Source organism: Protomyctophum parallelum (assembly GCF_964188405.1).
Source record: "Protomyctophum parallelum genome assembly, chromosome: 6".
NCBI classification, from domain to species: Eukaryota; Metazoa; Chordata; class Actinopteri; order Myctophiformes; family Myctophidae; genus Protomyctophum; species Protomyctophum parallelum.
The window spans coordinates 16904414-16930795 of NC_139701.1; the positions used below are offsets into that span (position 1 = coordinate 16904414).

Here is a 26382-nt window from a genome sequence, read left to right on the forward strand (position 1 = left end):
CGAATAATGAGGATATTATACTTGCTAAAGAGATATCGTCTTTAACTGTGTCGCTCATCGTTCTGGTTAATGAACTACACACATGCACGTGTGCAAGACACACACACACACACACACACACACACACACACACACACACACACACACACACACACACACACACACACACACACACACCAAAAGAATTTCAATCTTCAAGAATACTGCGGCCCAGGCCGTAGCGTAACGGTCTGGGCACCGGACTGGTAATCCAGTCGCAGTGTGCCGCGGGTTCGACTCCCGGACCCGACACGGCCTTTACTGCATGTCATCCCCCCATCTCTCTCCCGTTTCCTGTCAGCCTACTGTCTGTCCCTTCAAAAATCAATAAAAGGCGTAAGCCGCACAAAAAAAAAAAAAAAAAAGAATACTGCAAGATTTCAAAGTGACTATGGGTGGAGGGAGCACAGATCTAACAGAGTTGACCGGCAAGTGCGCAAATCCACCTTCAGATAAAATAGTTCACCAAACAAAAGTATAATAAGAATATATATAACAATATATTCAGTATTGTCTTTTGGTGAACATGCGTATTTCCCTTGATTGACACCATGGTAAATGTCAGCCAAACCAAGAGTAGATGCTCAGACCCGCGTCACACCACAGTCAGACTGCAGTATCACAACGCTGAGGCAAACTCACATCTGGCTCCAGTTATCACAACTCTCACTCAACCCCGGCTCACACTGAGATGCAGACGCTGGCAGGGCATGGCGGAACAAAACACACACACACACACACACACACACACACACGCGTTTACGTCTGGCCGTGTGTGTGTGTTTTGTACCCTTCATTCCTCCTGCCTCCCAACTTTCTGGCGTTTGTGCTAAAGAGCGCCTTTTGGAGTTCCAGCGTGGCGCTCCTGCGGTTGAAAGCATCTCCCTGAGGAAAATAAGCACGAGTCGCTCCAGTGAAGACATCTGCCCTTTGAAAGCGAGCGCGGCTGTTTGAACAGCTGTCAGAGCACACCGTGCGTCCCAGGCCTGCCCTGATAAAACAGACGCAGTCTGGGGGGAAAAAGGGACGGAGGACAGATACTAAACGGTAGACAGGAGGGAGGCGTCTGCCACCGGCCGCTGATACACAAGGCAGATGGAAACAGGCCTCATACCACACATACACAGTCAAATCCTGAATGTTCATTCTAACTCTTAAGGTGGCCTTACACTAGCCGATTTTTTTCAAGCTGAAATCTGATAGCACCACACACTACAGGATAATCGGAGCGGGGCAGAGCAAATATCAAACATTCTTGATGTTTATCGGGCCGATCCCGATCGCGCTTTGAGCGGCCCAGATCAGATCGATTGAGTCGGGCACCCCCCGAGCGTCAAAAATGCCAGAATATCGGCAAGTGTAAGGCCATCTTTAGAGTGTGCAAATGTAAAAAATGGTACACGTCCATTTGGCTACATGTGTACACTCTCAGTTACACGATGGACAGTGGCTTTTACTGTGAACCCAAGAACCTACAAGTCTATCTCCCTCCCTAGTCCTACACGGCAACATTTCTGCTGTAACCACACTCTGAGAGACCACACCAAGGATTTCACTGTGCACCACTGTGTGTGGAGACAAACAGGAGAGTCACGGAAACACTATCTGTGGTCTCAACTTAACAATGTCACTTGCAGTCAGGTTTCAGGATTGGTTCATATACAGTTAGACTAAAATAAAAATTCCCAATCCCATTCCAGGCATTCAGCCGATACTCTTATGGTGTGTGTAAAAAGTCTGACTGCAGCCTGGGCCATGGCTCAGTGGTCCAGGCACCTTGGCTGGTAATCCAGTTTGGCAGTGTTCCGCAGGTTCGACTCCCGATCCTGACGACCCCCATGCTGCATGTCTTCCCCCCATCTCTCTCCCCATTTCCTGTCAGCCTACTGTCTGTCCCTCCATAAAATATATAAAATAAAGGCAAAAGCCAAAAAAAAGAAAACATTAAAAAAGTCTGACTGCCTTTAAAAGCGAATGCGAGGGTCACAATGTACTGGAAACATAACATTTGTAAACTGAGGAATATTGTTAGTGTGATAATATAATGTTCTTTTTTCATTTCGGAACGAGGCCATTCTTTGACATATAGGCCATTCTTTGACATATTGTACACATGGAAATATACCACACAACAAAGCATTGTTCTTTAAAAGGATAGTACTGTTTGACTATAACAGTGTCAAATGTTCTTTGGCCGTTGGTAATGTTCACTAAAGTGTTGTGAGACGTATGACATTCACTAGAGAAAAAACGTTCTTTTCGCCCACTTTGTACTTGAATGTGACTTTGTACGGGCATCGTTCCTGCTGAATGATTCCCATTCCCCACACAGTAAAATCCTTAGTGTTAATTCAAATCTGAAGACAGTACAAATGCACACTCTTAGTTAGGATTTTACTGTGCAGAAGACTTGAAGCTTAACACTTAAGACTTTAGGTTCCTGAAGTGACTGTATGCGTTAACCAGTCAAGAGGAACCAGCGCATGTCAGACTTAGAAAAGTGCTGGGCGCTCAATTGCATTAAAGCTCTTAGTTTGCCTGAGCTCCAATCTAATTGGATAAAGAGGCAGGAAAAGAGGCTCCCAATGCAACATAAATCTCAGTTTTTTCCCCTTTCCCTCCCAAACTCACTTTTGGAACGAGAGACCTCCTGTTCCACAATATCTTTTGTCCTTGTCAACATTCCCCTCAAATGAGATTTTCCCAAAAATCAGGTGGCGAGGTGTAAAACGCACGCACGAGTGCACAGGCAAACATTGTCAGACAGACACACCTCTCACACCAACGCTCCGGCTTGGCATCTTTCCTTTTCTGTCCTTATTAAAATTCCATATTGAGATTCCTTCCTGCCACTCCACCTCCCTGGCCCTGTCAGTCACGCAGTGCCGCACGCACACACACACACACACACACACACACACACCACACACACACACACACACACACACACACACACACACACACACACACACACACACACACAATCAGGAAGTTTCAACAGACACACACACACCCACACACACACACGCACGCACAATCCAAACTTTTCTCAGAGCAACTCATCTCTCCCTCCCGTCTTGTGTGGGATGAAAGTTTCCTTTAGGTGATACGTACAAATAAAGATATACCAACACCCCCCCAACCTACACCCGGCTTCCCCCCATCTCTCATTGTCATTAGTTTCAATGGTGTCCCCCTCTGATCTAAGGACACCCCCCCCTTCTCTTTCTCTCTCTCCCTCTCTCTCTGGTTCGTTTCATCTGTCAGGCGCTCTCCTCGGCGGCGGTCGCCGTGGCAAGTTTGATTTCCCGTCGTGCAGAGCGTGTCTTACCTCCCCTTGCACTCGCTTGCCTCTCTCTCTCTCTCTTTCTCTCGGGTGGAGGCGAGCTGAACATTGTGCCCCCGCGCCATCGGGCAATTATCCCCAGGAGTAATGAGGAGCGTCTCTCTCTCTCCGTAGAGGCAGTATAGCGCTGACTGACACCTCTCCCACTCATTTGTCAACAAATCAGACGACCGGCGTGGGCGGCCATATTGAGCTGAGGGTGCCGGGGTGTGTGTGGGGAGGGGGGGGGGGAGCAGAGCTGTGACTGGGGTGCGTGACTCTTGTCTCCCGTCTATCTCTCTCTCACACTCTCTCTCATTCCTTCTCTCTCTCTCTCTCTCTCTCTCTTCTATATCCTCCTCCATCCCTCCCTCCCTTTCTCTCTCTCTCTCTGCGCCACCTCATTATCTCTGACAGGATGTCGTCGGCTCACACTCTCACTCGTCCTCTCTGTCATCTCTCCATATGCACCCATGTATTTGTGTTCCCCGCGCTCTGAGGAAAAAACCTGACTTCCAACAGGCCTAATGGTCATGTATGGCTAATGATCACTAACCCCCCTCACATAAGTGACACTATTCAATTTACTCGTGTCAAAGTCAGCCGAGGCGCGGCCGCTGTAAACACTCGGCCCAGCCAGGCAATAATGACTGGAGTGCAAACGGAAAAGGCTGTGTCCTCGCAGCCTCACAGTCAAAGGTTCCTTTCAATTTGTCACCTTTTTGTCAATGCGGCTGTGGAGTATATGTAAATCGCATCCGCCTGCATGCCACATGTGACTCCGCCAGACCTTTGATGACACAGTTGTGCTATTTTTATATATTTATTTATTTATTGTACTACCATGTGTGGCCATGTGTGTTTCTAATGTGTTCATTTGTGTGGACTTATGTGTGCATTAATGTGTGGTGTGTGTGTGTGTGTGTGTGTGTGTGTGTGTGTGTGTGTGTGTGTGTGTGTGTGTGTGTGTGTGTGTGTGTGTGTGTGTGTGCGTGTGTGCGTGTGTGTGCTGGCACAGTGCTCTGCATGTGTTTGTGTTGGTGTGCACTCACAGCGCTCCTTGCGTTCCTCTGGGCTGGACGAGGCCTCACTGTCAGACAGCAGTCCAGACATTGCAAACAGCTTCCTGGCCGAATCCTCGGCGGCCTTGAGGGCACCTCCGGGGGAGCCGAAGTCAAAGTCCTTCCCCTCTACCTCCGAGAAGCAGCCCTTCAGCCTCTTGGCGGGAGTGAAGGCTGAATGGTAGACCCCCGAATCCCTCTCATCGTGCGGGGAGGAGAACGGTCGGAAGGCCCCCACGCCGTGGCTGTGGTTGAGCATGCCCAGCGGGGAGCAGTCCAGGTTGGGCGGGGCGAACTGGGGATGCAGGTGGAGCAAGGAGGTGGGGAAGTCCCGGGAGGTGAAGGTCCCCGACACGGGGCCCTGCCGATGGTACATGGAGGTGAAGGTGTAGGAGGCAGAGGGGAAGGGGAGGTGGAGGTCTTTGTCCATGGAGATGGGAACCCCGAAAGGCCTAGACGCCTGACAGGGGACCGAGGCATCTCTGCCGGCCTCCGCTGTGGATGCGAGAACCATCAGGGCAGGGGACGCCAAGGGCGTTGGCAGGTAGGAGGAGCTGTCCATCTTGAAGGGTCGGTGGAGGTCCATTCACGCAACCCTTTTTGTAGTCCTCTCTCTCCGTGTGTGTGTGTGTGTGTGTGTGTGTGTGTGTGTGTGTGTGTGTGTGTGTGTGTGTGTGTGTGTGTGTGTGTGTGTGAGAGGGAGGGTACAAACGATAGAGAGAGAGATATTCTGGTTGAGAATCTTACAGTGAGTCCATCCTTTAAGAATGAGCTCTGCAGGGAAATGAGGAGAAAACACATTGTGCTGTTAAATGACAATTTTGGGATTGAACACTTTCCCCATCACCTCTTTATCACCTAAATGCTGTATGAAAATCTGGTCCAGTTTGCCTTTTGTAAACTATTATTTTGTAACAACTTGGGCGATGCTGTCAAGATGTAATTATGGGTGCGAAAGAATTTGTCAAAATGATTTTGGCAAAACAGAAAGAACATTTGTTTTTAGTCTGTTCTGTGTGTTGTTTTTACGATCAACTGTTAAATCTGTTTGTACACTTTTTAAAAGAGATTTCGAGGTATTTTATGGATTTGGACTGATTTCAGGGGATAGAAAATAACAGGGCCTACTGTGCCTGTAAATAATTACGAAGGAATAAATAGCCAATAAAACACAGAAGTAGCATGGAACTCCAACTCGTCACAACTTAATTCTATAATTCTATTGTGGAATTTTCTTCGATAAATCCGTTCATTTTAATTGGAAATTATTGTGCTTCTAGCCTATTTTTTCCTTAAATAAGTTGTCCTATCTAATCAAATACGGTAATGTAATGTGTAATCAAATACACATTTTTAGAAATTGGCTAATAGACTAAATGACAATTATAGGCTGCAGAATTAATAGGCTCCTCATTTGCATTAAGTTGCGATCAGGTCCACCTTATCATAAAAATAATGTAATACATTATTAAACATAGCTTATACAGTAAACAAAAAAGAAGACAGATAAATGTTATATGCTTAACTGAACGGACAGAAGATTAAGATTGACAATTATAGGCTATATTGTATTAAGCATGCAGTTTCGTGATTTATACCTTTTGTCTTTAGATTTTGCTTTTTCGACCAAACTAAAATAATGCATTTGACTGACATAGGTCCGCTCAAGGAAACACGAGTAACGTAATTAAGAATTTAAGAGTTTGGCCCTATTGATTTTGGCCAGTTCAATTTATTGAACTATATAGCATTCATTAGCATACATCAATTATTTTCAATGCAGATGAAAAACCATAAACATCTGTTGAAGTGAGTGACAGTCACTTTAAGTGACTATGTATGCTATTTATCACTTCATTAGAATGGCTCCTGTAGGCTATGTTTCTTTTGAAGTTATTCAATTTAACTCATTTTATTTGAAAAGTAGGCTATTTATTTTGTATTTGAAAGACATACACTTGCGACTATAATACACAATCATCGCCAAGGGTTTTAAGTGCGCGCACGTGATGGAAAGTGATTTAAATAGACTATTGACCGGGTAAAACACTCCGAATTAAAACTGTCTTAAGGTGTCAACTCGACTCTAATAATATACTAACGGCTGCCTACTGTAAATGATCGTTTTACAGTGATCGGAACAAAAGTTTCCATGCAGCGACATAAAACTTCACCAAAGACACACAAGAACACAATGCACCATAACCACAAGTGAAGTTGACACGCGGGCAAAGTATAGACTTAAAGTTATAGCATGGTGTCTGTAATGTCTGAAGGTATACTCGTCAGAACCAACAGTTAAAGACGGCAAACTTACCGAAACGAAGCGCTCAAATGTATCCTGCCGACAGCGAAAGTCTCAAGGACGATGCACTCTCCCGTTAGAGTTGGAAAAGGCGCAGCTTGCGGATTTAAAAGTGTGTGCCGTATTCTCTCTGTCTCCAGCTGTTGACCGAAGATGCGCTGATGATGATAAATACTGAATTTCGCCGAACGTTTAAAAGCTGCCGACTTGATGTTGTTTTGCGAAGAGTTGAGCTGTGCTGCGGACTTGCTGTGCGTGCATGGCGCAGCGCATTTGCTCTGTGTGTGTGCGACCCAGTGACAATCATCCCCCTCTCACTTTCCCCTGCCCTCTTTCCCTCTGCTCTCCCCCCGAGACCCCAGCCAGCAACATCCTCTGCTCTGCTATGGACACATTCCATGTGTTGCCCACGGAACTCATTTACGCATGCAGTAAAATCGCGAATGGCATTTTGTTGAAGTTTGCAAATTGTAGTTAATTGTAATATACCACATGCCAGTCCTGAAAAATGACAAATGAAATTATAAGCTATATATATTCAGACTCAGAGTCAACATTAAATGTGTAAAAACAAATAAGGGATCACAAGATTTGCTGGATTTATTTGTCAAAGATCATGTAAACTTAAACTTTTGCCGTTTTAATTGACACGTCCATTCATTTCTTATAGACTTTCCCCATGTTTCAGATAAGAATGTTCTTATATTCTTCTAAATGCCCCACTGTCTGACTCTGAGTCTGATACATTATGTTGATATTTCGAGCTTCTCAGTAGCCCACCAAGAAAGCCCCCCGTATACGTTTACAACTTAACCCACCACCTCCCCGGGTCTCTGTGTGAGAGAGATTGGATTGTCGATGAAAGAAAGGACTGCCCATGCTTTGTTACTATGAATGGCAGTGATTGAGTTATCTTCTCCTCCCATTTGGCTCACTAAAAGGGCTGTACAGTTTCACTCGGACCGATCGGCAGCACGGCGAAAAACGTGATTGACACTTGGGAACATTCCCTTTTGATGAGACACGATACAAATGAATGGTGTTATTTGTCACAGATAATCTGCTTCAGTGCGAAAACATTAGGCTCGCCGGCGCGTAATATCCAGATTTTTCATATCTGATTTCAAGCATATTGTCACAGAAAGCCCAGCTAAGCGGGCCACAAATCAGCCCAAATCACTCTTAATTTGTTTTTATCGGTATTGGTATTGCTTAAAGACTTTTTTTTGAAATAATGTAATTGAAATAATTCCTTATTCCCCGGAGCCAATCCAGAGGCTTTACACTGCTAATCTAATGTGACACGCAATTTCCGTCTCTCAGACGATTGCTTCCCCTCAGGTCCCTGTCTTTAATGAACAGCCATTTGACCGTGCACGATCCTGTGCGCGTCTGCGGTGCGTGCGTGCGTGCATGCCTGCGTTTGTGTGTGTGTGTGTGTGTGTGTGTGTGTGTTTGTGTGTGTGTGTGTGTGTGTGTGTGTGTGTGTGTGTGTGTGTGTGTGTGTGTGTGTGTGTGTGTGAGAGAGTGAGTGAGTGAGTGAGTGCACAAATCCCAGTTTCAGTGAAAGAGATCAGATTTATAGGAATTTCAGAGTTGAGGAGAGAACAGGAGAGGAGTCAACAGTTAGAAATGATCACTTATCAATCAGTACCCTACAATCAGTACAATTAGTAATCAATTAGCCTATCTACATTACAACACGACATGTAAAGTATAGCCTATACATGATGCAAATATGTGTAACATTGTCTGGCAACAGTAGAGCTATACAGACGCTTGTGTGACGGGGGTCAAGTGTGCTTTTCTTTCTTTTTGCATAATGGCCTTATTATTTACCTGTTGAGTAATATTGTTTTCACTTGTGTCATGTATATTACTGTCCTCATTTACTGTTGTGTTAATGCAATGTTCTCCTTTTGTATTACTGTCTGAGTGTGTTTAGTAATGTTGTGTTCTTGAACGTCTCCATTGATTGCCTGATGAGTGCCAGCCACGCTGATGACTTTTCAAATAGGGACACACTCAGTTGGGAAGGGAGAGCCAAGGAACTTGAAGGAAGCAGGTCTGGAAGGTAGCAGCTCTGTCCGTGCGGCGACAGGGCTGAGGAGGTGGGGTACTGGACAGAGGAGAGGACAATTCCCCCACCAGGTCAGGATAGCTCGTGTGGCCGTCGGTGTGAGGCAACTCTGCAAGGGATGAAGGAGAACCAGCAGATGAGATGATCACACAGGTTGACCGGGGAACCTGTGTTTGAGACGCTGAAAGAGGGGAAGCCAGACTGACTCATATAGGGGCCAAGTTGCGACTAGCCCCTCTTTTCAGATAATGACCCCCTCTGTGGCCTTGATGTTGACAAGTTATGACGACGTGTGCCTTTTGGCTGCTATCATTTGTTGGAGTTAGATATTGTGAGCAGATGTACTGTCGGCCTGTCCTTGTGTGTTCGCAGTATCAACAAGAAGAATAGGAGGTTCTGAAGACTTCTCTCCTCTGACACTGTTTGCACTTTCCCATATGGATTGACCCCTCCTTTGCCAATTTGCACATTTTGATAGTAACGGATTTTAAGAGTTGATTGAACCAATTGGTTGGTTAGGATTTAGTATTCATTTTCTATTGTATTTTAAGCAGGTGTCTTAGGAACCCCTGTTATTAGGAATAACTTATAATAAATGTGTATAGCCTACTTACCTTGAGAGCTGGTTTCCGTGTCAGACTTCTTCCTGGTTTCTTTATGATGTATTGCTCTTTTACCTGATTAAAACATGAACCTGAGTGTGAGTGTCCTTTGAAATTTTAAGAGTCTAATTGAGGACTTGCACCTCTCCAAAGCAAGTGGCGTAGTGGGCTATACAAGACATTATTGGGTCTCGCAGTATACATGCACACGCACTTTAAACAGTGCACTTTAAATATATATTACTGTGTTGCTCATGATGTTGTTATATTGATCGTTTCTTGTTACTTAATCGGCCACCGGTCACACTTGCATGCATCGCATGCCTGGGCATATGGATTCATCTCCATGAATTAGTGGTGGTATCTAGTAGCCTATATCCAATGTATCCATATATGATCTTGACTGCAGTTACAGTTTGCAATTTAGGCAGTCAAGTAATGCTCTTATCCTGCAGCACATGCAATGCAACCATATAGCATAACCTTCACTTCCTAATCTCACTAACATTACAAGCAAGCACTATACTACTGTAAAAAGTGACTGGGTTACAGATGTGTGCGAGCCACAGTGCTACTAATTCCTGTGCTGCTATATACTGCAGTGGGCTTTAGAATGGGATATATTTGTAAATCACACAATGAAACTGCCTACTTGATTATACGCCTCCTTTTTCTAGATGTAAGGTCCTCTTTAACAATGCACAGGTTATTTTAACCAAGGCATGGTTTTCTTTAAGCACTTGTCTTTATTTCTTTTTTCCTCCCACAGACTTAAGTACTGTATGAGTTTTAAAAACACTGTGCCTGCAACGAGCACAACATAAAACATACAATATTGGGCTGGCATAACACAGCAGGAGAAGGAGCACACCAGCATGGAATAAGGGCATACTTTACCAGTTACTAAACTACCAGCAGGCTCATGCCGATACATTTAAAAAAGCCATGCCTTTGAGCTCTTGCCCTCACCTACGGTATGCCAGCCTTACAGCAAGGGGGTCCCTGAATGAAATCAATGAATGTGCTGCTCAGCCCTTTTATACCCTGTGCTATTAAATCCCTTAATTAGAAAAAAGGAGCACCTGGCTGATACGGTCCACCTGGTTACACTAAAACATAAAGGGCAAATGAGCCAGGCAGTATTATGACAATAAGGATAAGTGAAGAGAGGCACATCACAGTGAGCCTGATAAAACCGTTCACCACCTCTCTTTACACTAGACTAGACATCCAGTTGCTTAGCTGTCTCTCTCTCTCTGTGTGTGTGTGTGTGTGTGTGTGTGTGTGTGTGTGTGTGTGTGTGTGCATGCATGCATTTGTTTGTGTGCGCTCACGTATGGTGGAGGGTGTGCGCATGTTTGTGTGTGCGTGAGGAGTTGCACACAGCAGATGCAAACCTTTAAAAGGACATATAAACGAGAGGGCCAAGACTTGACTCTCTGACAGTCTCGCCCCCAGACCTCTGTGTGCGTGTGTGTGGTGCGCACATGTCAGCTGTGTGACACAGGAAGGTCATTATTTCACTAAATGAGCTCCCTCTCACTTGCACAGTGTTTCTGGGTTAGACAAGACAACCACATGCTCCCAGCAGCTATAGATATACTGAACTACTGTATATACCACCCATTGTGCCAGCAGCCACACTGTTCTACACACAGTACAAATCCAGAGTGGGCCCTTGCAGGTTCATTCTTACCCTTTCAGAGTGCAGGATTTGAGATTAGGCTTGAGTTAAATTAATGTTAATTTATTAGCTCCGCATTACGGTATACCAGTGTTCTGTTATGATCCAATGAACAAAGTTGATAATTATTGGATTATTGTCTTAATAGGTGAACATTTACAGAAAATAGTAGATCTACAAACTCACCCTGTGGCAAGCAACTATTTTCGGCGGACCAATTGTGTAGACCCCTGCGGGACACTGGTGGGAATGGGTTCTTCATATAGGAACATAAAAGCAAACAGTTCTTCGAAGAACCTGAAAGGTTCTTTCTGGAATCCAAAAATTGTTCTTCTTAATCTATACTAACTATGGCATTACTCTGAAGAACCAGTTTTGGTTCCAGTTCCAATGTTGCCCTAGCCTCGCATCGCGATACTAATATACTAATGTTGTCCCATGTCCTGGTTGGTGGCTTGTGGGTGGGGTACAGGGCTGGGGAACATGTGTCCTGCAGGCCCAGTGAAGTGTTAATGATGTCCCCGCTGTCTGAGCCATGCAGGTTATGGCACAGGGACCGTTAGCCGCCCAGGGTAAACTGCACAGCTCCCAGAATAAATTGCCACCCGGAGCCACGCAGAACTGGTCAGCCGGCCAATTACAGGCATGCCTGCTCAGCTGAGGATGATGGGATGCGATGTTAATTGTGTGTCTTCATTTTCTGGCAGGAGGTGAGTCATTTGGATGTCTTTTTTTACTTGCCGCATGCACGCACGCACGCACGCACGCACACACACACACACACACACACACACACACAGTCTCTGTGTTATGTCGTTTTCATTGGATTTATGATTTTCCATATTCATGTCTTTTAGTATTGTGTCTTTGCCAGACCCAGGTGAGAGCATTATCAATATGGTAGAGGTAGAGTGACACATTCTAGATCTAGTAGTCGTGGATTTGTTTACATAACTTGTGAAAGGGGTGTAGTTATGACAAATTCTAAATAGATTCCAATGAGTTTAACAGTACAGTTCGGTCTCTCTCAACTTTCATACAATCCACAACATGTTTTTTGTAGAGAAGTTTCGCATGTCATGCTTTCTTCCTATGTCTATCCTGCATTAGTGCACTCTGTGAATATGTTTTGTCTATTTGTCTGTCTCTGTGCCTGCTTTCTGCACCCATTGCAATGCAGCTCTCCTCATCAGCCCTGCAGGACTACAGGTGAGCAGGACTACAGGTGAGCAGGGCTACAGGTGAGCAGTGACTACTGCTCACCTGTAGTCATTTCAGCAATCATCTTGTAGCCTGTATAATGGATTCACTCTGTACACTCACTGCTTGATTATAGACATGACATTGTGCTCCGCTGTGTTCAGCATCTGCTGTTCTGCATCGTGCCATGCTGTTATGTCCTTCATCAAGCCTTTGTTAAATAAATGTTATTGGACTTGACCCGCCTGCCTGGTAAGGTGCCTATGGGTCCACACTTCACACACACTGTGACATGTATGTAGGCCTACTGTACAGACCGATGTAGACTGACTGACTGACTGACCTTTATTGATCCCAAGGGAAATTGAGGTGATGGCATAGCAGAACCGGAGTAGTCATGAACCAGGCATGGACCACATGGACCACAATAACTAAAACTAAACAAAAAATCACAACCGTGTGAAGTGAGGGGCGCACTTATCATCGTACATCATCCATTCATTGTCAATGGGAATGTAAACTTTGTGCAGGAAAAAAAATGCAGATTTGCTAGTCTACATAATTATGACGTAAATTGTACTTTGTGTAGGACCAAAATCTACACTATAGCTGAATATAGGAGGGGCTTGCGCCCCCTCAAAAATATATTATAAATAATAGAAGTCTGGCATAGCTATCTGCACATGCACTGACTAGATCAGCATAATGTACAAACTTTTCATATCAATACATGTATCATGGACAATCTATCACCAGTAATATGGGGATATAGTGGATAGTGGACAGGACTAGTATCAACAATATGTTTGTACAGTGTCCGTCAGCTACAGTACACACTGAATGATTGATCTAGTTAAATTAGTTACATTTCTAGTAGTAGTTCTGTAAGCTACTGCAAAGGGGTTGAAATTAAATAAGTGCGGCTTGATGAGACTTCACCACTTCCTTTATTAGGATGCCAGAGGTCATCAGCAGAGTCTTTTAACTTTCTCACTGGCTAATTGGAGGGGTGGAAGGTGAGTGGTAAATAGTCAAGTCATTGTGTCTTTTCTCCTCTCTTCCTTCCCCACATCCTCTCACCTTCAGGAGCCTGCAGTAAACATTATTTCGGCTAAAATGATTTGTACAGAGACTCATTAGTGATGATTGCCGTTCACGAGGAGACTCGCAATTCCTTGCCGGAGAGCCTTGAGTTTATTACCTGTGTCGTACAAGATCAGCATAGAACAGATAATTAAAAAATTTGAAACCATTACTTGGTAAAGACTGATAAGTTGCAAAACCATCAAAAACAGATATAGGCCTACTGTACATACAACAATTATGTCTCATAACAATAATAATAAACCCCTAATGTGCTATACCTTCACGCCTATAATCATATTACTGTAATAGGATGTAAACAGTCAAATGTGTTTATAAAAGTGTTAATCCTCCTTTATCAAATTTTAACTCTTGAGAGTGTACGGTCCGGATGTAACCAAATGCACTCTTGCAGGTCCATTTGGTCACAATCTTACACTCTGAGTGAGCTTAACATGGAGGATCTGACTGCGTAGACAGTGTCAGAGATGGAGAGTTCTCAGTGTGCTGGAAGTGGAGTGGTGCTCCCCGCTCCCCCAGTATATCAACATAGAGACAGTGTGCTAGTAGCAGTGCCATGGAGAGAGAGAGAGGTTAGCTAACTATATTAACATAAGGAGAGAGAGACAGCGCCAGAACAGTCTGCCGCAGACTGAGCAGTGGAAGTGTGTGTGTGTGTGTGTGTGTGTGTGTGTGTGTGTGTGTGTGTGTGTGTGTGTGTGTGAGAGAGAGAGAGAGAGAGAGAGAGAGCGAGAGAGAGGCCATCGACCAGACAGTTACAAGATGGAGTGGAAGGGAGCGTGTGAGAGATGAGCTGTCGAACACACGATGCATGCGTGCGTGTGTGTGTGTGTGTGACAGCTCCCCAAAGCAGCCAGTGAGCGTGAATGTGACGAGGAATACAGAGAGGTGCATTATGGTCTCAATCATTGATCGCTTCCTCCCATGGGAGCTGGTGACTGCCCACGTGCACGCACACACACACAAGCACACGCGCACACACACACACACACGCGCATAGGGTCTGTTTTCACAGACGTGTCATTGGGCCAATACTGTTTGCTTGTTGGACCCCCCCCCCCCCTCGAGTCGTCACCACTCAAGTAGAATTCACCTGACCTGGGTTGTCTACTTGGATGCCAGGATTCAAACTGTTTCTACAATAACAGGAACGGTCAACATCGGCTGCCCGGCTTCAGGGACTCCACTGTCTCATACTGTTATATACTGTTTAAGACAACGCTTATTTAAGATCTATGCACATTAGCAGGACAGACGCACCCGGAGCTAAAAGCAATAGCAATATTATGAGAGGATTCCATTGGCCTTCACTCACTCCTGTCCTTGTGCTCTAGCGCTCTGCAGCCAAACGCTGGACAGTGAGAAGCACTGACAGCAGTGGTTGTCAACAACCCCTGCCCGCCTCACACACACGTGCGCACGCACGCGCACGCACACACACACACACACACACACACACACACACACACACACACACACACACACACACACACACACACACACACACGTACGTTTGTATTACTGTACTTGTGAGGACATCGCCATTGTAGGACAAGTACTTTTATGTTTTATGTTTTACGTTATGTATATTTTCAACCATAACCCTCGAGTCAGAGTCTAATTGCATGCTGGACTGGTGTCATATACCCACAATAGCTGATCTACAAGCTCACAAGATTGCGACATTTTAGATCAGAAATGTTGGGTGTGTGACAGTGTCACACAAATACGAATAAATCAACCCCAAATCTAACATTTTTGTATCCATTTCTTCTGAGGATAACATTTGATTTTCATTTGTGGGGACATTTGGCCCTCACAGTGTATAGCAATACAAGTATACACACGCACACACGCGCACACACACGCCAACTCCAGTACATGCCAACACAAAAATACATGAACACACAACTTCCACCCTACATTGCAACCCTCTGCTCTCACCCCCCGGCCCCCCCAGACCCCCTCTCTCTGCCGCTCCCACTCACACAGCCATGCAGGGTGACACTAATGTGACACTCTGGAAAATAATTACCAACAAACGCACTGCTGACTGCAAACAGCTCGCTCCCCTCAGTGGACTGTCACTAGTCATTAGCTTGAACCCTCCGAGAGGACATGAAGACCACCGAGAGGTGTGTGTGGGGGGAGAGAGGGCACAGAAAGGGATGTGTGGCACAGGGAGGAATAGCAAGAGAGGGCGGTAGAGAGAAAGAAAGACCTGCGAGGGTGTGAGATGAACATCATTTATTTGTGTAAAAATATGCAAAATAGCGTTTTATACTAGAATTGAGATAATTATCTTAAGTCTCTATGTTAGACAGAGCTATTCACCTGGCCTCAGAGCTGAGTATTTATCATTGGCCCCCCCTGCTGGTTAAACATCATATTAGGCTATACACCACAGGCACACCTGACCCTACTATATGTCCAGCACTGAAAGCTAACAGGGAAAATAGTCCAGTTGCAGTAGCTTAGTTTAAGAGTTTGAGCAGGGACTAGGACTGATTTGATAGCCTAAAGAGGATGTGAAAATGTGGCACTTGGTGTTGTGTGGGAGAACTGAACCAAAGCAAACTTGTGAACAATGAAACCAAGGGCAGAAGAAAAAAAGACGTCAAAGTGTTGAGCATGAAAACTATTCAAGGAGCCGACACAATTATAGGCTACAAACGCCACAGGCTACGTCAATTCCTCGCACACCGGCCCCCCTTCTGGAGACTGCTATCAAAAGTTGCCTTGGGGGCAAGAGAGATTACAATTCTCTAGGCCTCCCACAATGGCCAATATTAAAATGTCTTAATACATCTGCTTGGTTATTTTGATTGGTATCTTAACCCCTGACTCCGGAGCAAAAAAAGGCATATTCTCAGAGCTATTGTCACAGGGCAGGAGTCTAATTCCTCTATGATTCTGGGTAATGAGCCTGTAATAGGTGCTGTATGTATGCATGAGGGGATATTACAGTGGCGTGGAGAGGGAGGGAGAGAGGGACTCTCATTGTCTAATAATCACAGGGTACAAGGTTTAATCTGCAAGGGAGAAACAGGATTCTCTCTCAGTGAGGGCACCAAACGTAACTCCTTAATCATGCAGGCTATAGTCCTCCCCTCCTATATAAAGGTTTAATGTTTGTAGTTCAATGTTTGTTTAAAAAATGCCATATTGATCCTCATTACGTCATATTGTCTCTTTATTGTTAATGGCATTTAATGTTAGAGTTGGCACCGTTTGTTTTACATCACCATTACATCACCTAATCCTAATCAACATGAGTTAGACTTTAATATATTAGCGCCCCTCACTTCACACAGGTGTGATTGTTTAAGTCAACATAGCAGAGAAATACAAAAAGAGAGCATGGATATGACATGTGTGACATATACAGCAGGTCATGAGTTAGATAAAATTGCATCAAGCTTGAAGGACCATGGTGTTCCGTCGTGCACATCGACTAGATTATGACCTATGACCCATATGGCTATGTACACTTGACATTAGGCTTACTGCCTGCAGCTTCCTTTTTTTTGGAGGAAGCCATTGGATTAAACTCACCAGTACATTTGAAAAATCTACTTGGACATGAAATTACATATTTCATAATTATAGTCAAACAAACAATGTCACTGAGCCATTATACACGATCAAAGCTCCTTTATCATTGCATAATACATTTTAAAGTGTGGATTGTTTAAAAAGTCTATAGGACAAAATAGACCCTAGAGAAATTTTTAATTCGTAAACGTATTCAAACATCCATACCTTCTTAACCTTGCAGCGAGGTCTAGTGAAATTTGACCAAATCTTTCAGGTAAGTAGTTATTATTGGCATTGACAATAATTAAACAAATTGTTGATATGAGTATCAAAGAATTATGACCGAAGCTGTGAATAGACAGAACAGCTATTGATGCCTTAATCTTGTAGGTTTCCATATACCATAATGTTGGGGATGGACATGGACACATGTGCACACATGCACGCACGCACGCACACACAGATAGTATTTACCAAATACCTTGATATATTGACGATGGTTAATATCGTATTGTAATGACAATATTACATTTTTATTTTATCTTATAAAATTGTCATAAGGGAGGACCGGCTGGTGGGGGAGCTGGCGGACAAACAAATCAATCAGCGCCATATATGGACTGACAGCTACAGATACAGTATCTCCATATATATGTGGGCATATCAGTGGGCAGCCTGAACTCTAAAATAGCAAAACATTTCCCACACGTACGTGGTTGCTATTTTTGAAAGGAGAATATGGCATTTTAAAGTTATTAAAACCAAGGAGGAAATAACACCTAATCACCTATGCTGTATCATATTTTGAATTTTTTATATAAAAATCCAAGATGATTATCTAGTCTCATATCATGAGATAAAATATTGATATATTGCCATGCTCTAAGATACACGCAATGCATAATAAAAAAGGCCTGCATTTTCAACAGTTTTAAATAGGTCCTCCACTGCCCTGCTATTTCCAGTCACAAGACTCATGCGAGACAGGGAGAAAAAAATGAGAGAGAGAGAGAGAGAGAGAGAGAGAGAGAGAGAGGCTGTCGGTGTGTCATTCAGCCAATGGCTTTATCCAGCCTTATCCTGAACCATGAAACCATAGTGCATGACACCCCTCTGTGCTCAGAACAGATATGGCTATTCACTGTTAGCACAGAGATTTGACAAGCCAGACTGCACCCACTCAACGGCCCGGGTCAAATGGATGGCTGTCACCATATTTCTCTTCTCTCCCTCTCTCTCTCTCACGCACGCACGCACGCACGCACGCACGCACGCACGCACGCACGCACGCACGCACGCACGCACGCACACACACACAAACACACACACACACACACACACACACACACACACACACACACACACACACACACACACACACACACACAGCCTACACAAAACGCGCATGCATGCACAACAGTATCCCCATGGCCCCAACTCTCTCTCCTTCTGTCTTTGCTCCCCTTTTTTTCTGTGTACCCTTCCGTTTACATCCCTCTCTCCAATCTCTCAACTTTGCCTGTTCAAATTGACAAATTCAGCCGGCGACAAAAGACAAAATGAAAGAGCACAAAGAGCCCTGTGAAGGGTGTAATGTCTGCATAGAGAGAGATCTGCTCCACACGGGGGTCTCAGGCAGGTTGATACAGAGATCTGCTCCACACGGGGGTCAGGCAGGTTGATACAGAGATCTGCTCCACACGGGGGTCACATGGGTTAAAAACATAGTTTTTTGAAATTTTGAAAACAAAACTTAACCTCGTTTTTCATCATTTTTGACCATGGGCTATAGCCTATACCGTACGGCATATTATAGCACGCCGTTTTTCATCATTTTTGAGGATTTGAAAAAAATGAAAAAAAAAACAAAACATGGGTTATAGCCCATCGTTTTTTGAAAATTAGATTTTTTTTTTAACCTCGTTTTTCATCATTTTTGACCATGGGCTATAGCCTATACCGTACGGCATATTATAGCACGCCGTTTTTCATCATTTTTGAGGATTTGAAAAAAATTAAAAATTTCCAAAAACATGGGTTATAGCCCATCGTTTTTTGAAAATTTGAAAAAAAAAATAACCTCGTTTTTCATCATTTTTGAACATGGGCTATAGCCCCTACCGTAGGGCATACTATAGCACGCCGTTTTTCATCATTTTTGAGGATTTGAAAAAAATAAAAAATTTCCAAAAACATGGGTTATAGCCCATCGTTTTTTGAAAATTTGATTTTTTTTTTAACCTCGTTTTTCATCATTTTTGACCATGGGCTATAGCCTATACCGTACGGCATATTATAGCACGCCGTTTTTCATCATTTTTGAGGATTTAAAAAAAATGAAAAAAAAAAAAAAACATGGGTTATAGCCCATGGTTTTTTGAAAATTTGATTTTTTTTTTTACCTAGTTTTTCATCATTTTTGACCATGGGCTATAGCCTATACCGTACGGCATATTATAGCACGCCGTTTTTCATCATTTTTGAGGATTTGAATTTTTTTTTACATTTCCAAAAACATGGGTTATAGCCCATCGTTTTTTGAAAATTTGAAAAAAAAATTAACCTCGTTTTTCATCATTTTTGAACATGGGCTATAGCCCCTACCGTAGGGCATACTATAGCACGCCGTTTTTCATCATTTTTGAGGATTTGAAAAAAATTCAAAAATTCAAAAACATGGGTTATAGCCCATCGGTTTTTTAAAATTTTGAACATTTTTTTTAACCTCGTTTTTTAACATTTTTGAACATGGGCTATAGCCTCTACCGTAGGGCATACTATAGCACGCCGTTTTTCATCATTTTTGAGGATTTGAAAAAAAATCAAAATTTCAAAAACATGGGTTATAGCCCATCGTTTTTTGAAATTTTGAAAAAAAAATTTACCTCGTTTTTCATCATTTTTGAACATGGGCTATAGCCCCTACCGTAGGGCATACTATAGCACGCCGTTTTTCATCATTTTTGAGGATTTGATTTTTTTTTTTTTTCAAAAACATGGGTTATAGCCCATTGTTTTTTGAAAATTTGAAGAAAAAAAAATTAACCTTGTTTTTCATCATTTTTGACCATGGGCTATAGCCTATACCGTACGGCATATTATAGCACGCAGTTTTTCATCATTTTTGAGGATTTGAAAAAAATGAAAAATTTCCAAAAACATGGGTTATAGCCCATCGTTTTTTGAAATTTTGAAAAAAAAATTAACCTCGTTTTTCATCATTTTTGACCATGGGCTATAGCCTATACCGTACGGCATATTATAGCACGCCGTTTTTCATCATTTTTGAGGATTTGAAAAAAATAAAAAATTTCCAAAAACATGGGTTATAGCCCATCGTTTTTTGAAAATTTGATTTTTTTTTTAACCTCGTTTTTCATCATTTTTGACCATGGGCTATAGCCTATACCGTACGGCATATTATAGCACGCCGTTTTTCATCATTTTTGAGGATTTGAAAAAAATTAAAAATTTCCAAAAACATGGGTTATAGCCCATCGTTTTTTGAAAATTTGAAAAAAAAAATAACCTCGTTTTTCATCATTTTTGAACATGGGCTATAGCCCCTACCGTAGGGCATACTATAGCACGCCGTTTTTCATCATTTTTGAGGATTTGAAAAAAATAAAAAATTTCCAAAAACATGGGTTATAGCCCATCGTTTTTTGAAAATTTGATTTTTTTTTTAACCTCGTTTTTCATCATTTTTGACCATGGGCTATAGCCTATACCGTACGGCATATTATAGCACGCCGTTTTTCATCATTTTTGAGGATTTAAAAAAAATGAAAAAAAAAAAAAAACATGGGTTATAGCCCATGGTTTTTTGAAAATTTGATTTTTTTTTTTACCTAGTTTTTCATCATTTTTGACCATGGGCTATAGCCTATACCGTACGGCATATTATAGCACGCCGTTTTTCATCATTTTTGAGGATTTGAATTTTTTTTTACATTTCCAAAAACATGGGTTATAGCCCATCGTTTTTTGAAAATTTGAAAAAAAAAATTACCTCGTTTTTCATCATTTTTGAACATGGGCTATAGCCCCTACCGTAGGGCATACTATAGCACGCCGTTTTTCATCATTTTTGAGGATTTGAAAAAAATTCAAAAATTCAAAAACATGGGTTATAGCCCATCGGTTTTTTAAAATTTTGAACATTTTTTTTAACCTCGTTTTTTAACATTTTTGAACATGGGCTATAGCCTCTACCGTAGGGCATACTATAGCACGCCGTTTTTCATCATTTTTGAGGATTTGAAAAAAAATCAAAATTTCAAAAACATGGGTTATAGCCCATCGTTTTTTGAAATTTTGAAAAAAAAATTTACCTCGTTTTTCATCATTTTTGAACATGGGCTATAGCCCCTACCGTAGGGCATACTATAGCACGCCGTTTTTCATCATTTTTGAGGATTAGATTTTTTTTTTTTTTCAAAAACATGGGTTATAGCCCATTGTTTTTTGAAAATTTGAAGAAAAAAAAATTAACCTTGTTTTTCATCATTTTTGACCATGGGCTATAGCCTATACCGTACGGCATATTATAGCACGCAGTTTTTCATCATTTTTGAGGATTTGAAAAAAATGAAAAATTTCCAAAAACATGGGTTATAGCCCATCGTTTTTTGAAATTTTGAAAAAAAAATTAACCTCGTTTTTCATCATTTTTGACCATGGGCTATAGCCTATACCGTACGGCATATTATAGCACGCCGTTTTTCATCATTTTTGAGGATTTGAAAAAAAAAAAAAAAATCCAAAAACATGGGTTATAGCCCATCGTTTTTTGAAATTTTGAATTTTTTTTTAACCTAGTTTTTCATCATTTTTGAACATGGGCTATAGCCCCTACCGTAGGGCATACTATAGCACGCCGTTTTTCATCATTTTTGAGGATTTGAAAAAAATTAAAAATTTCCAAAAACATGGGTTATAGCCCATCGTTTTTTGAAATTTAGATTTTTTTTTTTAACCTCGTTTTTTATCATTTTTGACCATGGGCTATAGCCTATACCGTACGGCATATTATAGCACGCTGTTTTTCATCATTTTTGAGGATTTGAAAAAAATGAAAAAAAACAAAAAACATGGGTTATAGCCCATCGTTTTTTGAAAATTTGATTTTTTTTTAACCTCGTTTTTCATCATTTTTGACCATGGGCTATAGCCTATACCGTACGGCATATTATAGCACGCCGTTTTTCATCATTTTTGAGGATTTGAAAAAAATTAAAAAATTCCAAAAACATGGGTTATAGCCCATCGTTTTTTGAAAATTTGAAAAAAAAAATAACCTCGTTTTTCATCATTTTTGAACATGGGCTATAGCCCCTACCGTAGGGCATACTATAGCACGCCGTTTTTCATCATTTTTGAGGATTTGAAAAAAATAAAAAATTTCCAAAAACATGGGTTATAGCCCATCGTTTTTTGAAATTTTGAAAAAAAAATTAACCTCGTTTTTCATCATTTTTGACCATGGGCTATAGCCTATACCGTACGGCATATTATAGCACGCCGTTTTTCATCATTTTTGAGGATTTGAAAAAAATAAAAAATTTCCAAAAACATGGGTTATAGCCCATCGTTTTTTGAAAATTTGATTTTTTTTTTAACCTCGTTTTTCATCATTTTTGACCATGGGCTATAGCCTATACCGTACGGCATATTATAGCACGCCGTTTTTCATCATTTTTGAGGATTTGAAAAAAATTAAAAATTTCCAAAAACATGGGTTATAGCCCATCGTTTTTTGAAATTTTGAAAAAAAAAATAACCTCGTTTTTCATCATTTTTGAACATGGGCTATAGCCCCTACCGTAGGGCATACTATAGCACGCCGTTTTTCATCATTTTTGAGGATTTGAAAAAAATAAAAAATTTCCAAAAACATGGGTTATAGCCCATGGTTTTTTGAAAATTTGATTTTTTTTTTACCTAGTTTTTCATCATTTTTGACCATGGGCTATAGCCTATACCGTACGGCATATTATAGCACGCCGTTTTTCATCATTTTTGAGGATTTGAATTTTTTTTTACATTTCCAAAAACATGGGTTATAGCCCATCGTTTTTTGAAAATTTGAAAAAAAAATTTACCTCGTTTTTCATCATTTTTGAACATGGGCTATAGCCCCTACCGTAGGGCATACTATAGCACGCCGTTTTTCATCATTTTTGAGGATTTGAAAAAAATTCAAAAATTCTAAAACATGGGTTATAGCCCATCGGTTTTTTAAAATTTTGAACATTTTTTTTAACCTCGTTTTTTAACATTTTTGAACATGGGCTATAGCCTCTACCGTAGGGCATACTATAGCACGCCGTTTTTCATCATTTTTGAGGATTTGAAAAAAAATCAAAATTTCAAAAACATGGGTTATAGCCCATCGTTTTTTGAAATTTTGAAAAAAAAATTTACCTCGTTTTTCATCATTTTTGAACATGGGCTATAGCCCCTACCGTAGGGCATACTATAGCACGCCGTTTTTCATCATTTTTGAGGATTTGATTTTTTTTTTTTTTCAAAAACATGGGTTATAGCCCATTGTTTTTTGAAAATTTGAAGAAAAAAAAATTAACCTTGTTTTTCATCATTTTTGACCATGGGCTATAGCCTATACCGTACGGCATATTATAGCACGCAGTTTTTCATCATTTTTGAGGATTTGAAAAAAATGAAAAATTTCCAAAAACATGGGTTATAGCCCATCGTTTTTTGAAATTTTGAAAAAAAAATTAACCTCGTTTTTCATCATTTTTGACCATGGGCTATAGCCTATACCGTACGGCATATTATAGCACGCCGTTTTTCATCATTTTTGAGGATTTGAAAAAAAAAAGAAAAAATCCAAAAACATGGGTTATAGCCCATCGTTTTTTGAAATTTTGAATTTTTTTTTAACCTAGTTTTTCATCATTTTTGAACATGGGCTATAGCCCCTACCGTAGGGCATACTATAGCACGCCGTTTTTCATCATTTTTGAGGATTTGAAAAAAATTAAAAATTTCCAAAAACATGGGTTATAGCCCATCGTTTTTTGAAATTTAGATTTTTTTTTTTAACCTCGTTTTTTATCATTTTTGACCATGGGCTATAGCCTATACCGTACGGCATATTATAGCACGCTGTTTTTCATCATTTTTGAGGATTTGAAAAAAATGAAAAAAAACAAAAAACATGGGTTATAGCCCATCGTTTTTTGAAAATTTGATTTTTTTTTAACCTCGTTTTTCATCATTTTTGACCATGGGCTATAGCCTATACCGTACGGCATATTATAGCACGCCGTTTTTCATCATTTTTGAGGATTTGAAAAAAATTAAAAAATTCCAAAAACATGGGTTATAGCCCATCGTTTTTTGAAAATTTGAAAAAAAAAATAACCTCGTTTTTCATCATTTTTGAACATGGGCTATAGCCCCTACCGTAGGGCATACTATAGCACGCCGTTTTTCATCATTTTTGAGGATTTGAAAAAAATAAAAAATTTCCAAAAACATGGGTTATAGACCGATTCCGTACCGGTTTCATGGTCGCAGCCTACGTATTTCCTGTAGGCGGACTCGACATAGCTGCGGGAGTAAAACCCTCACCAGGCGCACCTCTTCCACTACAGTGAACGGCAGAGTGACTGATGTTAGTTTGCCTCAAACTTTACTCCTTTACCTGCTTTTTTACTAACACTAACATTACAAAGATGCCCAGAACATCGAGATGAACCTGTGTAGTTTATGGCTGCTCCAACAGTAGTGGCAACATAAAAAAAAAAAAAAAACGGAATGTCTAATATCCACCGCTGTGGCGGAGACCAGAGCCATTGAGTAATGGTTGAGACAAAGCAGTGAAAGATACATAACGCAAGTCTTACCCAATACCAAATCTTTCTGTTTATTAACACAAGGCTGCTGTACTTTATACCTCATACTTTAAATGCTTAGTATGAGGTATAAAATACAGCAGCCTTGTGTTCATAAAACAGAAAGATTGGGTATTGGGAAATTACGTATCTTTCAGGACCCTTCACTGCTTTGTCTCAACCATTACTCAATGGCTCTGGTCTCCGCCACCGAGGTGGATATTAGACATTCCGTTTTTTTTTTTTTTTTTTTATGTTGCCACTACTGTTGGAGCAGCCATAAACTACACAGGTTCATCTCGATGTTCTGGGCATTTTTGTAATGTTAGTGTTAGTAAAAAAGCAGGTAAAGGAGTAAAGTTTGAGGCAAACTAACATCAGTCACTCTGCCGTTCACTGTAGTGGAAGAGGTGCGCCTGGTGAGGGTTTTACTCCCGCAGCTATGTCGAGTCCGCCTACAGGAAATACGTAGGCTGCAACCATGAAACCGGTACGGAATCGGTCTATAGCCCATCGTTTTTTGAAAATTTGATTTTTTTTTTAACCTCGTTTTTCATCATTTTTGACCATGGGCTATAGCCTATACCGTACGGCATATTATAGCACGCCGTTTTTCATCATTTTTGAGGATTTAAAAAAAAAGAAAAAAAAAAAAAAACATGGGTTATAGCCCATGGTTTTTTGAAAATTTGATTTTTTTTTTTACCTAGTTTTTCATCATTTTTGACCATGGGCTATAGCCTATACCGTACGGCATATTATAGCACGCCGTTTTTCATCATTTTTGAGGATTTGAATTTTTTTTTACATTTCCAAAAACATGGGTTATAGCCCATCGTTTTTTGAAAATTTGAAAAAAAAAATTACCTCGTTTTTCATCATTTTTGAACATGGGCTATAGCCCCTACCGTAGGGCATACTATAGCACGCCGTTTTTCATCATTTTTGAGGATTTGAAAAAAATTCAAAAATTCAAAAACATGGGTTATAGCCCATCGGTTTTTTAAAATTTTGAACATTTTTTTTAACCTCGTTTTTTAACATTTTTGAACATGGGCTATAGCCTCTACCGTAGGGCATACTATAGCACGCCGTTTTTCATCATTTTTGAGGATTTGAAAAAAAATCAAAATTTCAAAAACATGGGTTATAGCCCATCGTTTTTTGAAATTTTGAAAAAAAAATTTACCTCGTTTTTCATCATTTTTGAACATGGGCTATAGCCCCTACCGTAGGGCATACTATAGCACGCCGTTTTTCATCATTTTTGAGGATTTGATTTTTTTTTTTTTTTTTAAACATGGGTTATAGCCCATTGTTTTTTGAAAATTTGAAGAAAAAAAAATTAACCTTGTTTTTCATCATTTTTGACCATGGGCTATAGCCTATACCGTACGGCATATTATAGCACGCAGTTTTTCATCATTTTTGAGGATTTGAAAAAAATGAAAAATTTCCAAAAACATGGGTTATAGCCCATCGTTTTTTGAAATTTTGAAAAAAAAATTAACCTCGTTTTTCATCATTTTTGACCATGGGCTATAGCCTATACCGTACGGCATATTATAGCACGCCGTTTT

General features: G+C 41.1%; 1 protein-coding gene across 1 annotated transcript in view; it reads right to left on the bottom strand.

Annotated features, from left to right (window-relative positions):
* The window catches only part of rnf220b (ring finger protein 220b), a gene marked incomplete at its 5' end in the record, with an annotated part of 35163 nt that extends 30152 nt beyond the window's left edge, over window positions 1-5011 (bottom strand). Inside the window, one exon of the mRNA XM_083766933.1 lies at window positions 4417-5011. Coding sequence (XP_083623059.1) covers window positions 4417-5011 — 595 coding nt within the window. The remainder of the gene's footprint in view (window positions 1-4416) is intronic.
* Window positions 5012-26382: the final 21371 nt, after the last annotated feature.